The 22941-nt window shown below is 41.8% G+C and overlaps 2 protein-coding genes across 5 annotated transcripts; both read right to left on the bottom strand.

Annotated features, from left to right (window-relative positions):
- Window positions 1–583: 583 nt before the first annotated feature.
- On the bottom strand, window positions 584–8224 carry slc35e4 (solute carrier family 35 member E4). Of its 3 annotated transcripts, none has more exons than XM_069702528.1 (3): window positions 8005–8224; window positions 6334–6944; window positions 584–3776 (listed from the first exon to the last, which is right to left on the bottom strand). In XM_069702528.1, the coding sequence occupies exons 2-3, from the start codon at window positions 6923–6925 to the stop codon at window positions 3244–3246; spliced, it is 1125 nt and encodes a 374-aa protein (XP_069558629.1). In that variant the 5' UTR covers window positions 6926–6944; window positions 8005–8224; the 3' UTR covers window positions 584–3243. The 3 variants fall into 3 exon arrangements, with proteins under 3 accessions (XP_069558629.1, XP_069558637.1, XP_069558621.1); XM_069702536.1 differs by lacking the exon at window positions 8005–8224 and adding an exon at window positions 7771–7987; XM_069702520.1 differs by lacking the exon at window positions 8005–8224 and having other exon boundaries at window positions 6334–7061.
- Window positions 8225–8756: 532 nt separating this feature from the next.
- Window positions 8757–21709, bottom strand: osbp2a (oxysterol binding protein 2a). Of its 2 annotated transcripts, XR_011311069.1 has the most exons (15): window positions 21390–21709; window positions 19803–20008; window positions 15856–16106; window positions 15543–15711; window positions 15083–15203; window positions 14923–14989; window positions 14665–14802; window positions 14303–14548; window positions 14036–14156; window positions 13803–13906; window positions 13370–13465; window positions 12736–12920; window positions 12370–12590; window positions 11639–11837; window positions 8757–9202 (listed from the first exon to the last, which is right to left on the bottom strand). XR_011311069.1 is itself a non-coding variant. In XM_069702502.1 (14 exons), the coding sequence occupies exons 1-14, from the start codon at window positions 21548–21550 to the stop codon at window positions 11695–11697; spliced, it is 2229 nt and encodes a 742-aa protein (XP_069558603.1). In that variant the 5' UTR covers window positions 21551–21709; the 3' UTR covers window positions 8757–11694. The 2 variants fall into 2 exon arrangements, 1 of the variants encoding a protein (XP_069558603.1); XM_069702502.1 differs by having other exon boundaries at window positions 8757–11837.
- Window positions 21710–22941: the final 1232 nt, after the last annotated feature.

Here is a 22941-nt window from a genome sequence, read left to right as displayed (position 1 = left end):
TCCGGAGGCACATTGAAAGACAAGAGCTAATAAATCAGAGAGCAGACAAATTGCTCCATCCAGTGGTGAACAGTCCTAACTGCTTCGTAAACACTTCACAGTGAACGCTAACAGGCTGTGGATTTCCACCTCCGACATTTTGACTTGTCACAGCAGGAAAAGCGTGCTATTGGTCAGACAAAGCCAGCAATTTTAAAAGCCCGCCTTCAATTTGAAATTCACAGATTAGTCGGTAATAAAAAAAAATAATCCGTACTGGCAGCCTCGCATGCAACTTTATCGATAAAAAAACGTGTTGCTATATATTTCTTAATTTTACTGACATGTAAAACAATGACCTTTAAACAATTTACAAATGTGGTAAACATCTGCAGTTTTTAAAAGATGTACTTATCTTGTGTATAGTAGCCCGTTTTTTTTTTTTTTTTTAAAGTCAACTTAAACCAAGTATGAAATTATCTCAAAAACAAAAGAAGTAGATGAGTCTCAAACCAAACTTGTGATGCAATAGTTACTGTAGTTAGTGGTAACTGTATATTAAATATGCAGGGGGTGTAAAGAACAATAACTCTTGATTCAGTCATGAGGTGCTTGGATTTGTTAGTTTATTGTCCAATTATATATTTTCAGGCAATTGCATTTGCATGTATGTGTGAATCATCATCTTTGCCCCTAAACAGGAGCACCTGTAGCATTCAGAGTTAAAACCAAATCCCACCTCTCTCCTCTACAGTGTCCAAATAAGGCATGAGGCAAATGTTTCATTCTTGAACCAGTAAAGTTTCAACGAGCCATTTATGACTATAAAATACATAAATATAATAAAATAACTATTTACATCCGACTAGCTTTGCGAACAATCAAAACCAGTGTGTACACAGGAAGTTTGAAGGCAGAGTCTTCGTACCTTGTCAGTGCAACAGTTGCTTTTCTTTCCACCCTACTAATTACATACCAACATAATTTCCATGAGAAGCAGCCAAACCTGATATTAGACTGTGGTCATTTAACGGAGACTACAAACCTAAAATAATAACGCTTTTTAAATGATTACATTTTGTTGTTTGTTTAGCGTGCCGATATCCGAGATCAGATTTCTCTACTGAAAACAATAAAGTCCGTCGCTCGCATGCTGCCGTTTCCTTATGGTTGTTGAGAGGCTGCTTGATCTCGGTCTAATAGTTAATCAATGAACACAAGGGTATTACAAGTCCTATTGAACAGCCGAGAAATTCAATCGTGTAAAAAAAATCAGTAAAACTATCTGCTGTACATGATTTTTAAATGTGTAACAGAGACCGTTTTGAAATATTAAACCAACAAAACCATATATCAAACTACAAACCAAAACTTTCATATCTATCTTGCTGGATTTTTTTTTTATTTTACCTCACTGGGGATTTATCAAAAGCATTTTAGAAATATTAATTGTCAAAATGATATGAGGCTCAGGACAACGAAGTCATGATATAAATGGCATCCCTGTGAAATGTAAATGTGCGACACATCAAGAAAATTGACCAAATGTACAATCTTGCCTGTAGTTAACCTTGCAGCAAAATATGCTGAAAAGATGGTGGGTGTCATAAAGGATCTTTGATTTATGGCTTTGTTGTGTCGTCTTGCGAGACCTCAAACCGTACGTGAGCAGTGGTCATGTCTGGCAGAACCAGTATAACAACACAAACACGCTTTCAAAGTAAATATTTGGCATTGCACACATGTCGGAGGGCGTGTAGCAGACATCAGTTAAGATGTTATCAGGAGCAGCATGCAGCCTTGCGTCTCAACTTTCCTTGTAACGTCAGTTCCATATATGCAGTTGCAAGACACTCGAGGACCAAAATCAACAGCATTAACAGCCAGTGATTGCTAAGGCCCTTAAAAAAATAATAATATAAAAAAAAAATTTAAAAAAGGGAATAAAATATGTTTTGTCACAAAATGAAATCAATAAATCAGCTTTTGAATACCGAGCTAGAAAACACAACACTGTCCAGCAGAAGTCAAAACGCGCTGGTTCACCAAATGTTTGAAAACGTGACAGACGCAAAGGAATCGATTAAATCCAACAGGTGACGTCGGCTAGGATTTAAGAAGCGACCTTAAAAAGGGCAGCTCAATCTTCTTTTTCCTTAATCTCTTCCGCAGGGAAAAGACGGCTAAAAGTTGAGTGACACTCCTTAGAGAACTGATGGGAGCTAATTATCGAGGTACGAAGCGCAGGAGCGCACCGCTGCGAACGGTGGAAATAATTGGACTTATTCTACAGAGACTGGCTTTCCAGGTTGGTGCGAGAACAAAATCTAGGCCTTAAGTGGGAAGTTAAAGGGGGAGGGGAAGGGACACACAGAGCTCGGGCCTCTTATTAAATATGTGCTTCAGGAGAGGAAAAGAGGCGTCTCATTCCACACAAACATTGGATTCATCCGTCATCGTGACCTCTGCCTCCAAACAAAAGTTGTAGCCCTCCAACAAAAACAACTACAGAGTCCTTATTGAACAAGCTTCCTATGTTACATACCAGCCAAAAAAAAAACTAAAGAAAAAAAAACTAAAAAAAAGCTGCCAAATAACCCAGTCCCTTACCATGACAGAGCCAGGTGGATATCAGGTAAAAGTACCATAAATATATACTTTTAATACAAATTGTGCCCGTTCAAATTTGAGGCGGAGTGCTTCCTAAGCCCCGCCCACCCTCCGTGTCACGCGAGGCTCCCCGGAGCAGACAATATCCACAGCAGCCACCCAAACCGTCGATTAGAGCCCTCTCGAAAATGAGAACGTTTTCACAGTGGAGTAGTATGAGTGACAGTGTGAATACCTCGTGAGGTATCAAACAGTTCAGTGTGCTCGTGCATGCATATTCCGCTATAGACTATATACGAGGGATTTGCAGATAAAAAAAAAAAAAAGGAGGGAGTTAAAACTGTCACCGTGAAAAATAAAGGCAACCTTTTCTTCGCCGCAGACTCCAGTCCTGTGTGACCAGAAGAGAAATGAATTGGCACAGTGAGGAAGTAAAAGAAAAAAGAAAAAAAAGAAAAAAGTAAATAAAAGAAAGCTCTGTCACTCCAACAGTGACGATGGCCTGATAAGGTCACACTCCTCCTGCTCTCGACCGATAAATGACACAAAGGGTAGAGGAAACACATTACAGAGTTATCAAGAGGGTTTTTTTTTCCGTTTTTTTTTTTTATCATTTCCTCCTTCAACATGCCATCTCCCCTTCATCCTTTCAGTTCAGTCTCTTTCGTCTTCCAGTTTCCCGTCCACTCTCCGCCGACGATACGTTTGTTCAGATGCGCACGCTTTGACCGAGCCCTCTTCCCTCGGCGCGTGCAAAACGACCCGTTCGGACGCTTCGGCTTTGGCCCTGCGCGCGTCCAGGTAGCCGACGATGAACTCCGAGTTCTGATAGATGAGCATGCCGGACAGCGTGAGCACGACGCCGGCGCAGCTGAGGGCGGACAGCTCGCTGCCAAACAGCAGCTGAGACAACAGCAGGTTTCCCACCACGCTCAGGTTGCCGAGGATGTGCAGCGTGACGGCCGAGGTGAGGTTGATGACGCAGCAGCTGGCCAAGTTGTACATGACCGAGCCGAGGCAGCTGAGCAGGATGAAGAGCCACAGGCGGCGGTCGTAATGCAGCGGCGACTCCAGCACAGCCCAGTTTTCCAAGGCCAGAGCGGCCACGGCCAAAATGCAGAAGCTGGGAATGGACATCAGGTAGAGCAAGAACACGGAGTTGATTTTCTCCTCCTGAAGTAAAATGCCTGCGTAAGACACAGAAATGTGTGCAGCGGTTAGAAACAAAACGCTGTATTTATTTCCACACACACACACACACACACACACACACACACACACACACACAAAAAACGGTGAAAATGTACCTTTAAACTTTAGACATGCGCAAACAAAACACGTCGGAGAAACCGTTACAGCCAGTAACGCAGTGGGCGAAGGCAACGGGACGGTCCCCAGCGGTTCGCAATTAAAATGCATGATTACACAGTAATGTGTGCAGCAGCTAAAAATGTGACGACGATAAAAAAATAAAACAAAATAACCTCGGAGATGCATTTCCATTAAAACATCTGTCACGAATAGGGACGCCAAACGAGCCACAACGTCAGCACCGAGTCAACGCCGAGGTTCGGAAAACACGGCCGTCCTTGTTGCTGTGGCAACAGAGGACGCCGGACAATAACAGCAGCGTGTGGAAAAGCAGCAGCAAGGTGCAGCAACACGTCTACCGAGATTCGTGTACAAAAGATTTTTTTTTTTTTTTTGCATTGGAGCCGGACTATTAGATACGAGACAAGCGGAGCATTTCAAAACGAGAGGAGGAAACGCCTCCAACTTATCTCGGCAGCTCAAAGACGGACATAGCGATCCGTGTTAACAGCGCGTCATTAAAATGTTTACATGTGTCGAAAATGTTTAAATGTTACCGCTGCTTGAATTTTGTGACAGCTGCATCTGTTGCAGTAACACGCATAAAGGCCAACGTCAGCTGGTTTCAGGCCAGCGTAACGCGAGCTGTGACCTTAACATAACGATTAACATTCAGTCTCATCACAATATAATGTTCACGTGTTTATGTCAGCTGAAATTGTAACACGAGTTCATACTTGACTGATTTTTTTTTTTTTTTTGGTATCAAGTTCGGTGTAAAGAATCAGAGTTTCGGTGATGTTGGAACCGACTACCAACTTTCTGATGTTGTGACATTATGTCATGAAAGATGATTACTCTGTTTAACACCGTGGGATTAACAATCTGATTCAGACACTGTACTTCTAATCTAAAATATTCTGAGAAACGTGGATTATTTAGCAGACCGTTTCGGTGACATAACAGCTTTTCCCTGTGTTTTTATAGTCAAAATAACAGGAACAGATGGATCAGCTGCTTTGAAGCAGGTTGATATATTTTAAATGTTTGCAGGAAGTAAAACACAAGACAATACTGCTTCACAAACTGTAAACACTTCATACTCGGGGCCTTCAAACTAAAAAGATATGACCTCCCCAAAGTGGGTCATAGAAAAATAAATGCATAAGGGAAACCGTTTCAACAACAACAACAACAACAACAACGAGGGAGAGAGGATGAAAATAGCATCTTGAAACTTGAGACATTTCGGCACAGAAACGTTTTAGCCAAAATTAAAAATAAAAGTAACGTGCTGAAGCTTTCACACACACCTTCAAATTTGTCTGCAAACACACATTTTTAAGCACATTTGCAGTCTTGAGCCGTTTGTCACTGAGGGATTTGAGGGCAAACCAACCGAGTACCTGCCTGCGTGTTACGTAACAAATTAAAAACACGGCCTGTATGCTTTCAGAAAGTTGCTGGTTTCTCTTTTTCTTCTCCGACGACTACAATGTTGTGTAGGCTAATTACGTTAGAGCCTAATCTTCAACACACAAACGCTCATCTATGCACACAAACGCTTCAGTGTGAGAACGGCACGTTAGAAGAATGAGCACACTGGATTACAGGAAATACTTGTTCCACATAACATCAGCTTAAGAAAGGAATCTGTCTCTTTATCAGGACACCTAAACTCTAGCCATAAATGTAATGACATGTGAAGACATGTTAAGACGTTGTTTTTCTACTGAAAGCTGTTACTTTTTTTTCTTTGGATAATCCACTCAGGAACATTACTTCTCACAAATGATAAAACTATTTTTTGTGTGTGTGTGTGTGTGTGTGTGTATTTTTTTTTTTTTTTTAAAAAAGACTTAAATTTGATGGGAACATGTTTTTTTTTAAACTTATTTTGAGTGAGGTCACTCTGGTCTGTTACTGAACAGCGTCTACATTTGTTTTGGAATTTCCCAAATACAGAAACACAGATGGCGAATAAAAGAAACCTCAAAAACATCTTTAATCTATTCGCTGACTGAAAACGTGACGACTGGTGATATTTATATGCCACTTCCAAGAAGTTCAGCCGTCGGTGAACTTTCCTTTCACTTAAAAACCTGCATAAACAGTCAGACACCAGGAACCAGCCCGTCTACAGGACATGCCACACGGACGCGTGTTGATGTTTGTACGATGTTCCCTGAGCAACCGGAAAACACACCACAACGCAAAGGCTCCGTCACCGGACTGAGGAGTGAATCACTTTCCAGGACCGCAGACTGCCGACGGTGAAAACACTAAAATACGCCGCGACGTCAGCGGCATGAGATGCGAGTGGAGTAATTATCTCACCGAGGTTTCCATCTCTAGCTACAACAGAAACACAAACAAAACGAGGGGTTAATGTCAGCTGTCTGGGGTGACGAAGAGGACAAAGCTGGCACTCACTCTGCTGGATGGACTTGATGCCCCTCAGCATGGTCGCGGCAAAGACAAAGAAGCAGCCGGTCTGATCGAACTGGACCTCCCCCATGATGCTGAAGGACGCGCCCAGGCAGATGGGCATCATGGCTGTGTACTTGAGGAAGTGATGCTGCTTGCCCAGGATCAGCGTGGAGATGGCCAGGGTAAAGAGCGGCGTAGTGGTGTAGATCATTTGGGCAAACGACAGCTGGACATAGTTCAGGCCCATGTTCCCGAAGGCGATGCTGGCACAAAATGTCAAACTCAACAGGAACACCTTACATTTTGCGCTGGGGGTCAGGTCCTGCTCTCCGGCCCCTTTGCGGCGGACGACCTGCAGCTTGATCAGCCCGTAGTCCACCACGATGGCCGTCAGCATGTGCAGCGCCGAGAGCAGCAGCGGGTACCTGAAGTTGTAAACGGCAAATATCCATTTGTTGAGGCTGGAGATGGTGGTGCCCGTCACCAGCCAGACGACGACAGCCGACAGCAGATGGAGCATCTCTGCGGGTGGCCTCCTCCCGCCTCTCGGTTGCAGAGTCGCCTCGCATTTTGAGACGCCATCGGCGCTGATCATGTTCGTATCATTGTCCTCTCTGTAAGGAAAACACATGTTGAATCCGTGTCTCGCATCCCCAAACGAAACGTGCTGCTCAAACCGGTTTTAAGTTCAGGGGCGGTGAATTGCGAGAGCAGCCTGCGACACGGCTGCTGCTGCTTCCTTCCCTCCCTCCCTCCCCTCTCTGCGCCGGGAGTCAGGCTTTGTTGTCCGGCAGAGCTGCGTCTTTCAGCACGGACACGTGTTTCTGTTTTGTATGACGGCCTCCGGTTGCGTAACCCAGCCTGCTGCTGGCAAAATGACATATGCCTCAGCAGCAAAGGCATACAGAGGAGGGAAGGAGAGGAGGGAAGGAGAGGAGGGAAGGAGAGCTTGAAAACAGTACGCGCCTTCTCCACCACGGGGACGGAGCGGATTGGTTCGTATCCGAACATGGCAGCTATGAACTGACAGTGACGAGTCGGTGTGATGCACCAAAAAAAATAAAAAATAAAAAACATCACGGCAACGTAAGGCACTCGATGTCCCGGTAACCAAATCTGACATTACACGGCGCAGCAGCAGCAGCTCACGGGACTTTCGTTATAATATGTCGTCACGCTGGCTTTAAATAGCGTCTTATTTTAACGGCCTGCCTCGAAGGTTTTCCTTTTCCCGGTACCGGAACCCGAATTATTCACAAACACGAACTCGTTTCTTAAACACCGCGTAGTTCCGTTACCGTTTCACTTCACGGCGCCTCGCGGCTTTGAATCAACGCCAGTTGTTTGTTTTTTTTGTTTTTTTTAAAGCAGCCTTGTGGTTGACACCAAAAACGCCCCAACTGTCCCGTTGTCCAAACCCAAATTAAAGGACGAGCCGACCTCTGCTGTGCGACCGGACGGTCTCTCGACACCGGGCAGCCGAAACGTCTCTCAGCTCCGCGCTCGTGCCGTCACGCTAACATTAGCAACCGTTCGTAAGCTAACGGCAGGTCGCGCGAACAGCTGTTATTCCTTCCGACCTTCGCGCGCCGCGTTACGAGACCCGCGTGGAGACGTTTTTAATCACAGTATAAGCTTCTTCGTTTTTGTTGTTGTTGTTGTTGTTATTTTTACCTTGTTCTTGGGTCACCGGCAGCATCTCCCAAAAAAACCTCCCGTCAGTCGGCCACGGCGCTTGTCAAGTCAAACAAAGTCGGACGCTTTATAATGTCGTCGGACTGTTTGTTTAAAGGGCGATGCCACTCTTTTTTATTTATTTATTTATTTATTTTTTTTTAAAGTGGCGCTGCGCTGCGGATGGTGCAAGCAGGACACAATCTCTTCTGTGTGCAGGAGTTATTTCAAATGCTGGAGAGTTCAGGTGTAAGTTTAAAAAAAAAAAAAAAAATGCAGGAAGTGACGGTGAAGAGACGTTTGAAAATGCAAATAATTACCGATAAAATATGCACGTGTTATTTGTGAGACTCCACAAAGAGTATTAAACCAAATGGACAGAATCAAATATCAAAATATTTTTTGGGGGATTACTATCGGTGCTTTTATAATATATATATCATAATAATAAATTATCATAATTTTATAATATATATAAAAAAAATCTCAATATATATACATATATATTGAGATTTTTGATACATAATGATACGTTATTTTGATATGACGACTAAGTGGGTGAAGGAAAAGACAACAATTATGACATGTTATGATATCCAAAATCTAAGATAATATCTTGTCTCTCACAGGTCTCATTATGATTTGACAAAATATTGATATATTGCCCATCCCTAAACCAAGACATTGTAATATATTGAAAATGTTTTTGTTTTTTTTCTGAACTAGGAGGTGCAGTTTATTAATCACATCGATTTAGTGCACGAGGTCAACTTTATTAAAATCCATTCATCAATACTTCAAAATCAAAACTCTGATGTGGTTTATGCATGAATGACAGTTGAGCTCAAGGGAAAGTGTCAGTGTAATTTGTCACTGTGAGGAAATGCTGAAAATGTACCTTTTGATTGTTTCGTCAAGGCAAACAAATTAAACAATTCTTCGATTTTTCTTCATTCATTCGTACATCGAGACAGGAAGTGTGCTGTGAATAGGAAGCTGATTAGAAAGCCTTTAATTTGTTGTCTGACGTGAGGTTTCGGGTGTCACGTCTGTTATTTTGGACTCATGACAGCAGCTGGCGTCCAACCTGATCCCAGCCCCCCAGACCAGATACATCATCCTGAGAGAAATGTATTGTTGGCCACGAGGGCCCTGTGACAGCGTCTGTGCGTCTTTGCGTCTTCTTCGTCATCTGTCCCTTGTGAGACAACAGATTAGAACAACATAGGTCTGACAGTAAACAATAGCACAGTGGCAGCTTTATCTTTTTATTTGAGCTCAAAAATTTAAAATTTCTGAGGTAATTGGGCACAAAAGGTGAGTTCACATCATGGTTCAGTTAATAAATACCACAAACAATTAGCCAGGTGAAGAGGCTTCTCACTACAGAAGGGCATAAGCACTCTAAAACCATGCATAGCTATGTGTTGCTATGGAAACCCTAGCTATGTAGCATGTATAATCAAGTAAACGTAACATTGTGCTTCATTTGAACATCTTATTTGCATCATTTATATCATACAGTGTATTTTAGAAACTTATATTTAGGATTGAATTAATCCCACATCTCATTGACTGGTCTTGACTCCATTTAATATCATGAATACACAAATAGAGAATAAGTACTGACCAGAATATAAATATTCAAGTAATGTGAAACAGTATTTTTTTTTAACAGTGATTATAAATGAGGTGATTCTATCTCTATTATATTCTTGCTATATACAGGCCAAAACTAACCATGTGCATCATGCCTTGTCATAATACACAGAAAGCTATAAATAAACAGGTAATTATTGGTCATACAATTTATGTATTTACTACTAATGTACACAAGTGCTTGCTTGCACACAAAAAAGCTTATCAAGTAGAGTGTTAAGCCGTTCCTTGAATGTTTTCTGGCCCTTGGCTGATGTGAATAAATCAAGATTTTTTTTTTCACATAACTATCAGTCATCTAGTTGAATATTGTTACTAATCATTTGAATGCATAAAACAGTGCTCTGACCTCAGAGTACTTTGTTCTCACATGACTTTGCAGCTTTTGTTATTGCTGACATATGCAAATAAAGTCACACTTTTCAAGTCTAGAAATGTCTAAATAGAGTTAGCCATTTCTAACAGTTAAGGGGAAACAAGTTTGCTATTAACCAAGATGATGAACCCTGATATTCTGAGTAAAATATTACAAAACTCCCCCCTAAGTATATCTGTAAGTCCCATCAAAAGAAAAAAATAGTCTGCCAGATTGCGTTAATCTGTATAAAATCTTTTGATGTAGTAGTTACTGGGGATTTACTACTTCATTACATAATTAAGGCTAAAATTACCATCAAGCACCAATATAATCCCGAGCTGGAGAAAATCCTGCAGGTTAAGCAGATTTATACTTCAGTGGAACTCTAATGGTCGAGTCTCAAGATAGTTGAAGATATTTATACCTCATGTATGAGTGCACTTTCACAAAGTTTGGGGGCTTTATGAAAGACTGTGAATCAGTATTGTTACTGGGTGGACTCCTCCACTTATTACTGTATACTCTGATGAGAACAAAAATTAAAAAAGAATGTCCAGAACACATGCAGCAGAAGCAGCAGTAGCCTAACGTTTAGTCCCTGGTGTGGGTCAAGCTCTAAAAATACTGGATCCTACATTTTCTGTGATGCAACTCAGTAATCTTTTGAATTTTTAAAGTCCCAGCTGAGATGACTCAAGTGATGTTGCTTTAATCATTTTTGTCCGAGTAAACAAAGCTCCTCCAGGGCCAGTGAAGATATTGTTCAAGTGCTTTCACATTGTGCGTAGTGCTGCCTCATTCTAGTGAACTGACTTGAACATGTAACGTCGGTGGAGGGCACCTTTAATAGAGCTGGAATCACAATATCAGGATCATGGGAGAAGCAGAGATTAACTGTAAATCAACTTTGTGTTTTCAGTCAGTTGTTCAGCCAAAGAGATTTGACATCTACTTTGGTTTTCATGGAGTGGTAACTGTTCTTTAGAGGCCAGTTAACAATAACTTTAAATCCTTCCAGATACATTTGTGCAATTTTAAGAAATAGTGTAATAAAAAAATACCCAAGAATCAGGGGAGGAGGGGGGAGAATGAATGAATGAAGTTCTGCTGAGGAAGCCTTTAAGCAGAGAAAAAGGCTGCGTCCCGCTACAGTTCTCTTAAAAGCTTGGTGTCTCTGCCAGAGCACAGCGAAGAACGAGTTGTTCCAGCTTTGAGGACAAGACATTCAGTGCTTGTACCAAAACATCCACAGTACTCCGTGCCCCATATGCACGACCATGAAGTGTGTTTCAGTGCACAAATCATTTCTCTGTAAAGCATATGGCAATCACACACACACACACATACACTCACGCGCACACACACGCGCACACACACACACACACACACACACACACACACACACACACACACACACACACACACACACACACACACACACACACACACACACTCACATAAGAACTCTATATGCTCTCATGAATTAGTTTTCTACAGTGTTGAAGCGTGAACACAAACCGAGGCCATGCATTCTGGAAACACAGATAGAGCAGAAGCAAGTCAATTCCAAAGTGGAAGCAGGAGTTTTTTTGTGCTTGAAATTCAGAGTATCCTTACGATCACGAGGAATCACCCAGCCTGTCTGATGCCACGGTGTTCAGGGAGATTTAGTCCTAGAATATCTCAGGACACTGGCTCCAGTCTTGTCTTTCTTTGGTCTCCCAGTAGCCGCCTCTGTAGACGAAGGTGCTTTCTCCTGTTCTGTCGTCCGTCCTCTTCTCAAACCACAGTGGCTGGTAACCCTCAATGTCTTGCCCTGATGACACAGAGTCATGCTTTCTTAAGACATGGCTTGAACAAGTACTATTTTTTCGGATCAATCGCAATGTCTTTCTTAGCACAACGCCTTCAGTAGTTACTACCAGATCTGCGGTCAGCTTCTGACATAAACTAAAGATTAGTTTTCCATCCAGTAGTTGCCTCCATTTTTGATTTAAGTTTCGTTATCAGCTGCAAAATTATGTTTAGCTGTTGTTTTTGATCAAAGACATGCACTGAAGTACAAATCACAATTTATCTAAAGCTGGGATCTCCAACTTTTTTTTTCCTCTGAGAGCAACTTTTAACAAACTTTAACAGTGTCTGAGTACTACTAACATTTATTCACATAGCTGAGCTCCACCAAACCAGCTGAATAAGTTTCTTTTACGTGAACAATAACAAATTGATACTCAACACAAACATATTTAAGCAAGCTCGCGAGCTACTGGTTGGAGACCCCTGATCTGCGTGAACGACCGATGAACCTCTGCCCTCATTGTTCCTGTTTTTGGTTTCCTTGTACTTACTCTCCTCCAGGGCCTGATTGGCTTGTGCCTCCCTTCGTTTCCTCTCCAGTCTCTGATGCTCCTCGATACGCTGCTTCTCTCCGTTTGCTTCGTCCCACAGACCTGCCTCCATTAGCCGCTGGTCGGGCCGCATACGGCTGTCAGTGGGCGGGACGCCCTCTTCCAGCTCGTTCAAGGTCAGAGCCAAGGAGGAGAAAAAGTGCATGTTCTCGGCATTATCTCTGGAGAGTGAAAGATAGGAGAGACAACTCATTACGATGAAAGGTCAGGCAGAGGGGAAAGTGAAATCTGGACGGATGGACCGGCTGAATTGACACATCTGGTCTTTGAGAGAAAGTAGAAATGTGTTATATGTGTTCGACATACGGGAGAGGATATTTCTTCCACAAAAGTTTGGGCTGAAGAGTCTGATAAACTGTCTTTTGTTTGCCTTCAGAGCCGCCACATCCTTGGCTGCTGTCCACTATTTTAGCACTTTCCATCTTGTCGTCCCAGGTTCCTGACAGGATGTAATTGGCCGCGCCCTCTCTGTCCTCTACCACTCCCGTCACCTACAGACACACAGTTACATGCACACTATGACTATTCACAGCTAGGTACTTTGTTCATTCATATTTTGTTTATGTTGTTGCGCCATATCAAACTGAATTTTTCTTTTTTTTTTTTTTAGATATCTTTTTGTTTTAAGATTATATACATTATATATTCTCCTAGGTTTCTCATCAGCTGATGAGTGAGTAACTTTGATGGTACGTGCTGATGTGACAAACATTCTTCAGAGGGTTATCTATACTTGAAAGCACTAAGCACAGAGGATATAAGATTTCTTTCCAACTCGAGCGAAGCTCCAACAGCGTTGCAGATTCTTGGCACAGGCTTGCGTGTTTGGAGGCTTCTTTGCCCTCTGGCAATCGTACAACTGCGTGAATACTGTAAGATATGAATTAAGACAAAGAGGCTTGCTGTGTGTTTACTGATTGAAAAGGTGGAACAGACTTACTTTCCGTGGAACTTCTCTGGAGAAGTAGCTGTAGGGGGAGAATTTTAGGCGGCAGGTATCCTTGGTAGTGTTGTTTACAATGTCGATGTCGCCCGACTGCCAACAGCAAACCAGACAGGAAGGAAGCCAGAAAAACAGATGGGACTTAAAAGTGTATGGTGATCAAGATTACTTCCCTCAGTAGTGTAACCCAAACATCCACTTATTCACTGACAAAAATAAAATTTTCTTTTTTGTAGATTTTGTATTTCTAAACAGTAATTTCCTTCCTGTGAAGTGTTTTGAGAGAGAGAGACCCTTTGTAAAGTCTCTTCTTCTGAAGTCTAAATTATCCATTGTTAATTTCACCTTTTACTCTGTTGCTAGTCTAAGAATATGCAAGTACACAGACAGGTCATCTTTTTTTTTCACTGAACTGATAAAACTAACACACCTGATCAATCCAAAGCTTCCCCACAATAATGTTGTGCACCGTTGACGTCACTTTGCTCCACACGTAGTGGTTTCCACTCGAGTGGAACTGCAGGTGAATGTTGCCTACGGCAAACAGGAAAACACACAAACACCACACATATATTTGGGTGTATTTTTCAGGAAAATTATAGGTCATATTTTGTGGTATTCATGCCAACACTGATTTTCAAAGCAAATTCCCGAGCTTCTTACCTAATGGCATGACAGAAATATATTTTCCACGAAACTTGCTATCAATAGTGATATGCTGCCACAGGGTCCATCCTCGCTGTGACGTCACATGGTGGGCAGCAGCTGGTGGATGATGACTGACCTGAGAGCGAATGGTATCAGCTGTTGTCAGCACACTGTTATAAGTTGGTCTTTGCCATGGGGGGGGGGGGGAGATTTAATCTCTTTGTGTGTATAACAGATGTGTGAGGAATTACACTTAATAAGATGGACATGTTGTTGTCTTACCTGCTCACAGATGGAGCGATAGCCATACTCCTCCAGCCGGTCCAGCTCGTAAGTCTCCCCCAGCAGAGGGTTGAAGGGCTTGGCGGTACGATGGACTGTGGTGGAGTAGGAGGACACCGAGAAGGCCGCCACCAGGCACATCTGCTCCAAGGACGAGTCGCAGCGGGCTGCCCGGTCCAGGAGCTCACTGTACTCCATATCCTCAGTCAGACGCTGAAGCATCGACAGCGGCTCATTGAAGTTCACCTGCAGTCACACATTTAGGATTGTAAAAAAATACTTTTAGGTGCAGAGAATTCCTCATCCAGCATAGGCATTTATTTAAATTCAGCTGATTTGTAGGGAGTAGAAATGATATTTACAGGCATGGGAATCTTAGACAAGTCTTTGCCAATACAGTTCTTCATGATGCTCCACAGGTTAAGAGAGTAGTTTGGTTTGTCCGGGATCCGGCTGCGCCTTGTTCGTCGTAGCTGCATGTGGTTTGTGCCTGAGGTGTCCTGTCCAAAAAAAACCACAACAAAACACAAAGTTTACGTAAAAACCAAAACGCATCAACAGAAAAGGGCCAGTTAAGATGATATTTCATGTGTGTATAAGACACGTGCTTGGTGACATACATTCTCGTTGTGAGTCCAGTCATTGGGCCCTCCTCCACTCATCATACTCTGATTACTTCCTGAGCGCCTGAGAGAAAGCAACATATTTCATATTTGAAACACAGCTCGAAATATAACACACACAGCTCTGACATCACCGTAGAGAGATGCTGCCCCTCACTTGTGCTGTATTTCGCCAGTAGCAGTCACAGTTATGAATGCTGGGGAGTCCTCCATGGCATCGAAGAACTCTGCGTCGTCATTCTCATCGCTCGCATCCCGCTGCTGAGACCGCTCCACACCTACGGCGAGGCGGAGAGTTGAAATCTATATATGTTGGACATACTCTTGTGCTGCCATACAGGAAGTGGCCAAATAATGGACACTGAAGAAGACTTTGTAACCATTGTAAAAATATGTAATATGGCTTAGAAAAAGTTTTAAAAAAAAACCCAATGTGAATGCATACGAAACTGAAAAATGTGTGTCTGTTATATATCTGTCTGAATGACATGCATATAATAGAAATGCACCACTACGACTGGCCAGAAGAGGTCCATATTGCTATTCTGTGACTCTTTCCTACAACATACTGTGCAGGAGCCACGACGACGTCTGGGAGAGAAAGTGATATGTCTCACCTGTATATGAGGCGGGATTCTCCCTCCAGGCTCTCTCTAAGCTGTTGTGCTGTTTGGCTAACTGTTCAATGGTCTCCTGCAGATGGTGACGCTGCTCTCTCTCATACTGCAGGGCCTTTTGCCACCTCCGACTCTGAGATTCTGCCACATCCAGAAAGTCACGACAAGCCTGAGGTGTGAACACAACACACATCAAAGAATGCAGGCAGCAGCTTCGAGCTGCAGGCCCTTAATAAAAGAGGCATTCGCGACTGACCAATCTCTCATTTACTTTGGCCGTATACTGGCTGAGGAAGGAATTGTGCACACTCACGTTGATCATAGCATTGGAGGTGATACGGAAGAGGGTGGCTCGCTCATTAACAGCTTTCACTTTGTCTGTGCTGTCAGTGGATGCACGCAGTTCCTCGAGTTCGCTGAGGGAGCGCTGGAGGGCGGCACCGTGCTTTCCGATCAGCTCATTACAGGTGCTCAGGTCATCTAGCTTGCTGGCCAGACTCTTGAGCACCCCTTGGGTTAGAGCACGGTCCTCCTGAGGTACAGGGGCTTCATCTCCTGAGTCATCTTCACACAGACACACAAACCCAGACCACAATTGAAGTCATTTCACAGACATGCTCGGGTATAATTACAGGTTATTAAGTCTGAAAAATGTGGGCGTTTCTCGAACTGTCGTAAACAGCACCTGGAGAATGAATTTCTCCTCAGACAGGGAAAGATATTTTAAATTTAAATTGAGACGAGCTGAGAGAGTGTTAATGGGGAACAGAGAGAGGAAGATAATAACACTTCCCACCCTGATTCTCCACAAGCCTTCCTGTACAAGATCGTAAAGCTGTGAATGAACACCGTTGCCCTGGAAACGTGGGCCTGTGCAATCAGGAGGCAAGGCTATTTTTAGAAGAAGAGGGAGAAAAAGATGACGCACTACCCTTTTTCTCCTCTCGTTCTCTCTCTCTACCCCTTACTGGCATGAGCTGAGCCATCAGTCTGAGGGATTTTGGGAGGGAGAGAGACTGGACTGATGGCTGGGCATCACAAAGAAAATTCATGGCATTCATTCTAAAAGTCTTTATTCAAAGCCTTAAAGATGACACAGTATGCCAATTAAAAAAACTAACATTTTAATGAAAATACAGAAAGTCAGGCAAAACATGTTCTGTGTCTAATCACACTTATTTGTCTTCAAAAGCAAATTTGCACTTTTAAATCAAATAGAAACTGTAGATTTCTTTGATATCTAACATATTTGATACTTTATAAAACCTTGGCATGTTCACTATATTTCTATTTGGGCCTCTGAATGGTGCTTGTCCACACAATATGGGTTTGTAATAATGGATCTACTAGAAAATCTGCGGGTTGAAGTGCATTATTGAGCAAACTGCACTCTATTAAAGCCTCTTAGTGAAAAAGGCAGCAGTTTTTTGGGGTTTTTTTTCCCCAAAAGACCTACATTTATAGGCATTTATAAATGTCAACACAAATAATCCCGCCGCCATCCTATGTAATGATGTTTTTCTGGGTCAAAACATCTCTTCTGTGCTAAAAGAAACCTTGTGTGTGAAATCTCAAAACTCAAGCTCAATCTAGGCCACTGTAGCATCGCCTAAGAGTACCAGCGCGGAGACAAACTACTACGCTCGGGTTAAGGGTGGGAAAAGAAATAAAAACAATCAGGACAAACTGGATTAAAAAGTCTCTGGAGGAGAAGATTAAAAAAAAAGTTTAAAAAATGAGGGTGAAAAATCCTTCAGGCATCTGTAATGGTTTCACGACCCAAATATGGCAGCAGAAAAAGATCTGACTTCACTTCTGGTGCTCAAGGTGTTGAGGCACTAGATTATGAATTTGAGATCTGGAGCCATCTGCCATCCGGCATGTTTATGTGAAAGTGCAGATCCATTTTACTCATCCGTGGAATAATAATGTACATGCAGGGCAGAAGCGTATTGGTCTAGTCTGTGCACTAATGGACTGTTTTCCACTCAGGACACTGAAGAATCTGAGACCGATTGGTGACTCATCGTTGAATCATTAAAACACACCCACTGGTGATACCATCTATTGATATGGACACAGAGTGGGAAGAGTGAATCAGAGTTATAAATCCGAGGATGAACTGTAAGCTTCTGCAACACAGACAAAGCATTTACGAGTGATAAACTGAATGCTTATTCCTGTTTGTTTCCTCCATCGCTACAGCCATCTGGATTTAATCATCAACCATGTTAAAGTTTCACCCAGCTGTTGGAAAGATTGACATTTGTTTCCATAACATACCGGTTCATACCTATTCCAGACAAACCTAAATCTTACAGTGGTCATGTGACCGATAAGACAAGATAAGTGCCTGATGACTTCTGCTAATTGTTGCTGTTCTAATCCACTTTTAGCCAATTAATTTGCCCTGTTACTAAGCATGTAACTAAAAGCCCCATGCAATGATAATCTATAATCACATCACACACTTCACCAGAACACCTGAGGATTTGCGCCTCTGCTCGCACACGCATGAAAACACATCAGCTGAGCGTTTCCAAACTGTGTGAAGCAGACATAAGACATTAACATGCAGATTATAAATAATAAAATAATAAAATAATTAAAGGAAAACAGTCGAGACAAAAACGTGCAGTAAGAACACTGTAAACACAATTTCTGAACTGCGAGGAAGCTCAGTTAGAGAGTAAGTAAGCTTCCGTACGCTTAAAGCCCCCGATGTCTTCTAGATGATCTGGTATTTACTATCAGTACGTCTCCCAGTACATACAGCAGAAACATCTCACGCATCATGTCTCCATATGCTAATATGGTTAGAGCGACGGAAAACACTGATTTACATGTGGCAGGTGCAAATGTTTTACTCAGCACTGAAGGGTGCTTATAAGCACACATCTCTGAGTTATGATTCCTCTGGCAGCTGTATTTTATAATCCTGACAAAATGTAGGATGAACGCAAACAAATAAGGCAAATATTCAACTGACTGTTAACTATTCTTCTGTTCTGCAGTGACTCATTTTGTTATCTCCCAAAAGCAACACCTGTGTTTGTATTAAATACAAAATTGCCAAACTTACTGAACTCCATCAGCGCACATGAACAACCATTACAAATACACATGGATGTGAGCACGCACGCAAACACACAGTGTCTATCTTAATTCTTACTCTGCTATGAGGAAAATAACAGGTTACTTACAAGGTGGCACTCACTGAAAAGGCTGCACTCATGTCTCCCTATTGTCCACAGAGTGTATGGTGAAAAATATTTTCAATGAAAATCCTCACACCCTCCTTCTCTCTCTCTCTCTCTCTCTCTCTTTTTTTTTTTTTTACCCCTCCTGCTACCAGAACAGGAGGCGGAGTCTAAAGGAAGGTCATTTCATTCAGCACTGCTGTCGTCATACTGAAGGAGACAGAGAGGGAAAAAGGAGACAGAGTGGGAGGGAGGAGGCGGCTGCTTGTGTGTTTATGCACATTTGTGCAAAGGAGAGAGAAAAGAGAGAGAGATAGGGGGGGGGGGGGACAAAAAAAACACTGCACATCTTTGCTCCTGGCGATTTATCTTAAAACATTCACAAAGAGCAAGACCGGCTGGACAACAGTGGATAGAAAAGTGGCTCCTACACTCATATTAAACATTTTATATTATATTATTGTACACAATATGATCCAGAGGTTACAAAATAGAGTATTCTCCTGATGAGAGCGGATGTCGTTTAATTTGACATGATTAAATACAGCTTTTTGCCTTTAATCACACCCGAACTTGCCCCAACAGACTATAGGAACATATTAAGTAACACTGCCATCTTGTGTCCCGTTGTTTACACAACACTGAAGGCTACAAAGAAATACTGTACACAGCATAACATGCATTTAGGTAAGTGCGTCTTGATTGCATGAGCCTGTATTCATGTTAGAGATCAAATTAGTTTGACTACTTCAGACTTTCTTTTTTGTTGTTCCTTTAAATTACAGGTTCAGGGACATTCAGCAGGTTTTAAATTTTTTTTTTTTTTTTAGAAAGAAACAACAGATCTAACACTAAAGACATAGACATTAATTAGACTGGATAGTTTAACTTCACAAAGTGTCATATTGTTTGTTTGGTCTAGGGAAGTACTGTGTGTGAAAAGTCACAACACACAGGTAAAGCCAGAAACCAGCTGAATCAAAATTCTGAACACTGACAGTCCACCGCAAATACTGTTGAAAACATACGGATCACACAGAGTATGACACATCCTTCTCACCCGAGTGATGCATCAACAGAGTGGCATTGGCCTTGGCCTGCTGCAGGGCTGACACCCATCTCTGACACTCTCCGTCAGACGTGGCCTTCAGGTGGTAGCTTCGGCCGCCGCTGGTTAACACCATGTGGCAGGTGTCGCCCACCTCGATGTGCGCTGTTGCCAAGGGAATAGTACCACGGCACGTGTGGGCCATCTCCGCCTGTGTCCTGATGGAAAACAACATAAACGGCGTTAACAGTAGCGTGCGACAGCCTTCCTGCCCAGCTCCATGTTAATGTGCTCCATTTACAAAATGGGGCAGCTGCGTTTTAAATTATGTCAACGCACTTTGCTGTTAAAATAGCATCAATATAAGTCAATCAAAAAACACAAGCCTCAGTGATGGAGTGACACGCTTTTTCTCTGGAGACCCTGGAATATTTGTAGGTTAAATCACTCAAGAGACCGGCTTTGGACGATATTTGTATCGTAGCTTCATACTGATTTCATACATAATCATCGTGCATTTTTTGGGGGGGCGGGGAGGGGGGGAGGGGGGAGGGGGGTTGTGCAAGGAAGCATCCAGCTGTTTTGCAGATGACATGTAACATGAGAACCAAAGAGAAGAAACAGATTTTTTTTATCACTAAACATGACAAGTAAGATACTGAAAATTGAAAGAGTGAATGATACGTTAAAAGAGAACATGGCACTTCATCTACTTTATTTAAAATGCAATAAGACTGCACAACAGTTCACCTCCGGCCAAATCCATCCTACATAAATAACACCGTTGCACTGTTGTTTAGTTTAATTTAATATTATTCTATTTTTATTAGTATATAATGTGCTTTTAAAAATATATATATATTTAATACTTTTTTTTACTGCCTCTATTTTTATTCTGTCATTTTTTTTTGCTTTAAATGCTGCTGTAACCAAAAAAAATTAAAATTAATAAAGTATCTATCTATCTATCTTACAATTTTCTTTAGCATTTGATGTCATAACCTATCTCTATTTTTTATTACTGCGTAAACTGTGTTTTATATGACTAATGCAGAAGCAATGAACAGGCCCATTTGTGGGTTATTTTTATGCTCCTGCATCTCCATTATTTATCACCGTTTCAGACAATACTAACTGAGGGGTTTGATGCTGTGCTACTTCATTTTGAAAAGGAAGACAATTTGTTAGCTCAAACTAGCTAATTACGTCAGCTAATTAATTGATATAAAGCTATATCAATTAAAATCAAAGAAAGCTAAAATTATGGCTGTTATCCAAACGTAAAAATGCTTAAAAATACAGCGAGAGGCTGTATGCGATCCATGTTATCTTTTGAGTATGCATTGTTTAGGGGACATGAATTATTCCCATTTCTTTCCTCCTTGTAGTTATGACTCAGGTTATTTTAGTTTTTTTTTTCCTTTTCTTTTCCAAAACTACCATCCTGGTCGTCACTCCATCTTCCTGCCGGGTTAAGTAAAAAGTTTCCCAGTTAAAAAAAAAAAAAAAAAAAAAAATCAACACCTCTGCCAACAATGCTGCTGCTAAATATAATTATTATTAACTTTAATTTTTTTAGTTAAATAAACACAGCGTTACCGGTAATAAGACAACAGGCCGTTACTGAGGACGAACCACCGCCGCTGGTAGCCCTTCAGGTAGTTGGTCCATTTAAAGAGCCAGCCTCTGTAGGTGTCCGGACACGGGAGGTGCAGCCCGGGGAGAGTCGGGGAGGGCAAACTCCTCACCAGCTCGTTCATGGTTTTCCTCCAGCGGGATGCGGACGGAGAGGAAGAAGTCTGCGGAGCTGCAGCTGCTTTGCCTTGTCAACAGCTGTGCGGTTTAGCTTTCGCTGCGAGCCAGATTACGCTGCGCTCCTCTGCGCTAAAGCTACTGGTAGCTTGCAGCTGTGTGGTGACTGCCTGTATCCACCCCCTCCACCCCACCCTCCACCCCCACCCACAGCTTCACCCTCTGGTACTTTAAAATATATTAAACGCTGATGTTTAATATGCTGCGACGAAATAAACAAACCGCGTTATTGTATGAAACTATGCAAATTGCACTTCGCGCAATGATGAAGCCTTGTGGATGATGTGAGAGAGGGGAGAGCATGATGACGTCCTTTTTCACGGGATTGTAGCATACGGGTGCAGGTCTGCGTGCGTGTGTGCGTGCGTGTGTGTGTGTGTGTGTGTGTGTGTGTGTGCGTGCCATATGGCTTTTACTGCGATTTTTCTACATCTCTGAGAGGCGGAAGACGAATACTGAAAAAAAAGAAAAAAAAAGAAAAAAGGATTACATTATATATTTAATTCATAATATTAAAAATATTAAATTGTACGGATCAAGGAAGGGACTGATTAAAAAAAAAAAAAAGTTAAGCATTTAAACTCGCTTATCTTAATTTTTTTTTGTTTTTTTTAGTGAAAGCATACTATCAATAAAACCGCTGAAGCAAAACTATATATCAATTCCATTTTGAATGACTTTCAGTCTAGTTTGTGTCGCTTATTAGCTACAATAAAGATCTGATTTGTCCAAAAAAATGTCGGTATGCTGGGTTTGTTTTTCTGCATAAAATTGTCTCAGTTTGGTAGATAGCTAGATGAGTTTGTCACAAACAGATATTTAAAATATTAACACTGTCAGTAACGTCGTACAATTAGGTATCCTTATAATATATTACTACATGGCCAATACTGGTATTAAAAGCCGTTTCTAAAGATATGTTTCAAAATGCTACTTCCTCTTCCTCTCATGTTTGAGAGGGCAGATTGGGGCTTGCTGATTAGCATGCTGACTTAAATAGATTTCTCTATTTAAATACATCATTTACATAACGTTATTTTGAAAGATTCTGTTTATAATTTTTGTTCATTTGCACATTTTAATCATACGTTGTTGCTTTTTTGACATTTGGTGACATAGCTGAACACCACCAGATGGCATTTTTGTGTTTTTTTCTGTACCCACTGTAACAGTGTATAGATACAATTAAGCGTGCATGTACTGCTGTTCTTCTTAAATTAAAAATAATGATTATAATTTTTGTTTTTGAAAATATCTATTATTTTAGGGTAATATACCAGACAGTGACATGTATGGTACACAGTAACACAAGCAATGGTGGAGGAAGTATTCATATCCT

This window comes from Brachyistius frenatus, unplaced genomic scaffold, assembly GCF_029030835.1.
Source record: "Brachyistius frenatus isolate BFR_SWC_R1_liver_20210118 unplaced genomic scaffold, ASM2903083v1 Contig_3, whole genome shotgun sequence".
NCBI classification, from domain to species: domain Eukaryota; kingdom Metazoa; phylum Chordata; class Actinopteri; family Embiotocidae; genus Brachyistius; species Brachyistius frenatus.
This window is presented reverse-complemented; position numbering and strand designations above follow the sequence as displayed.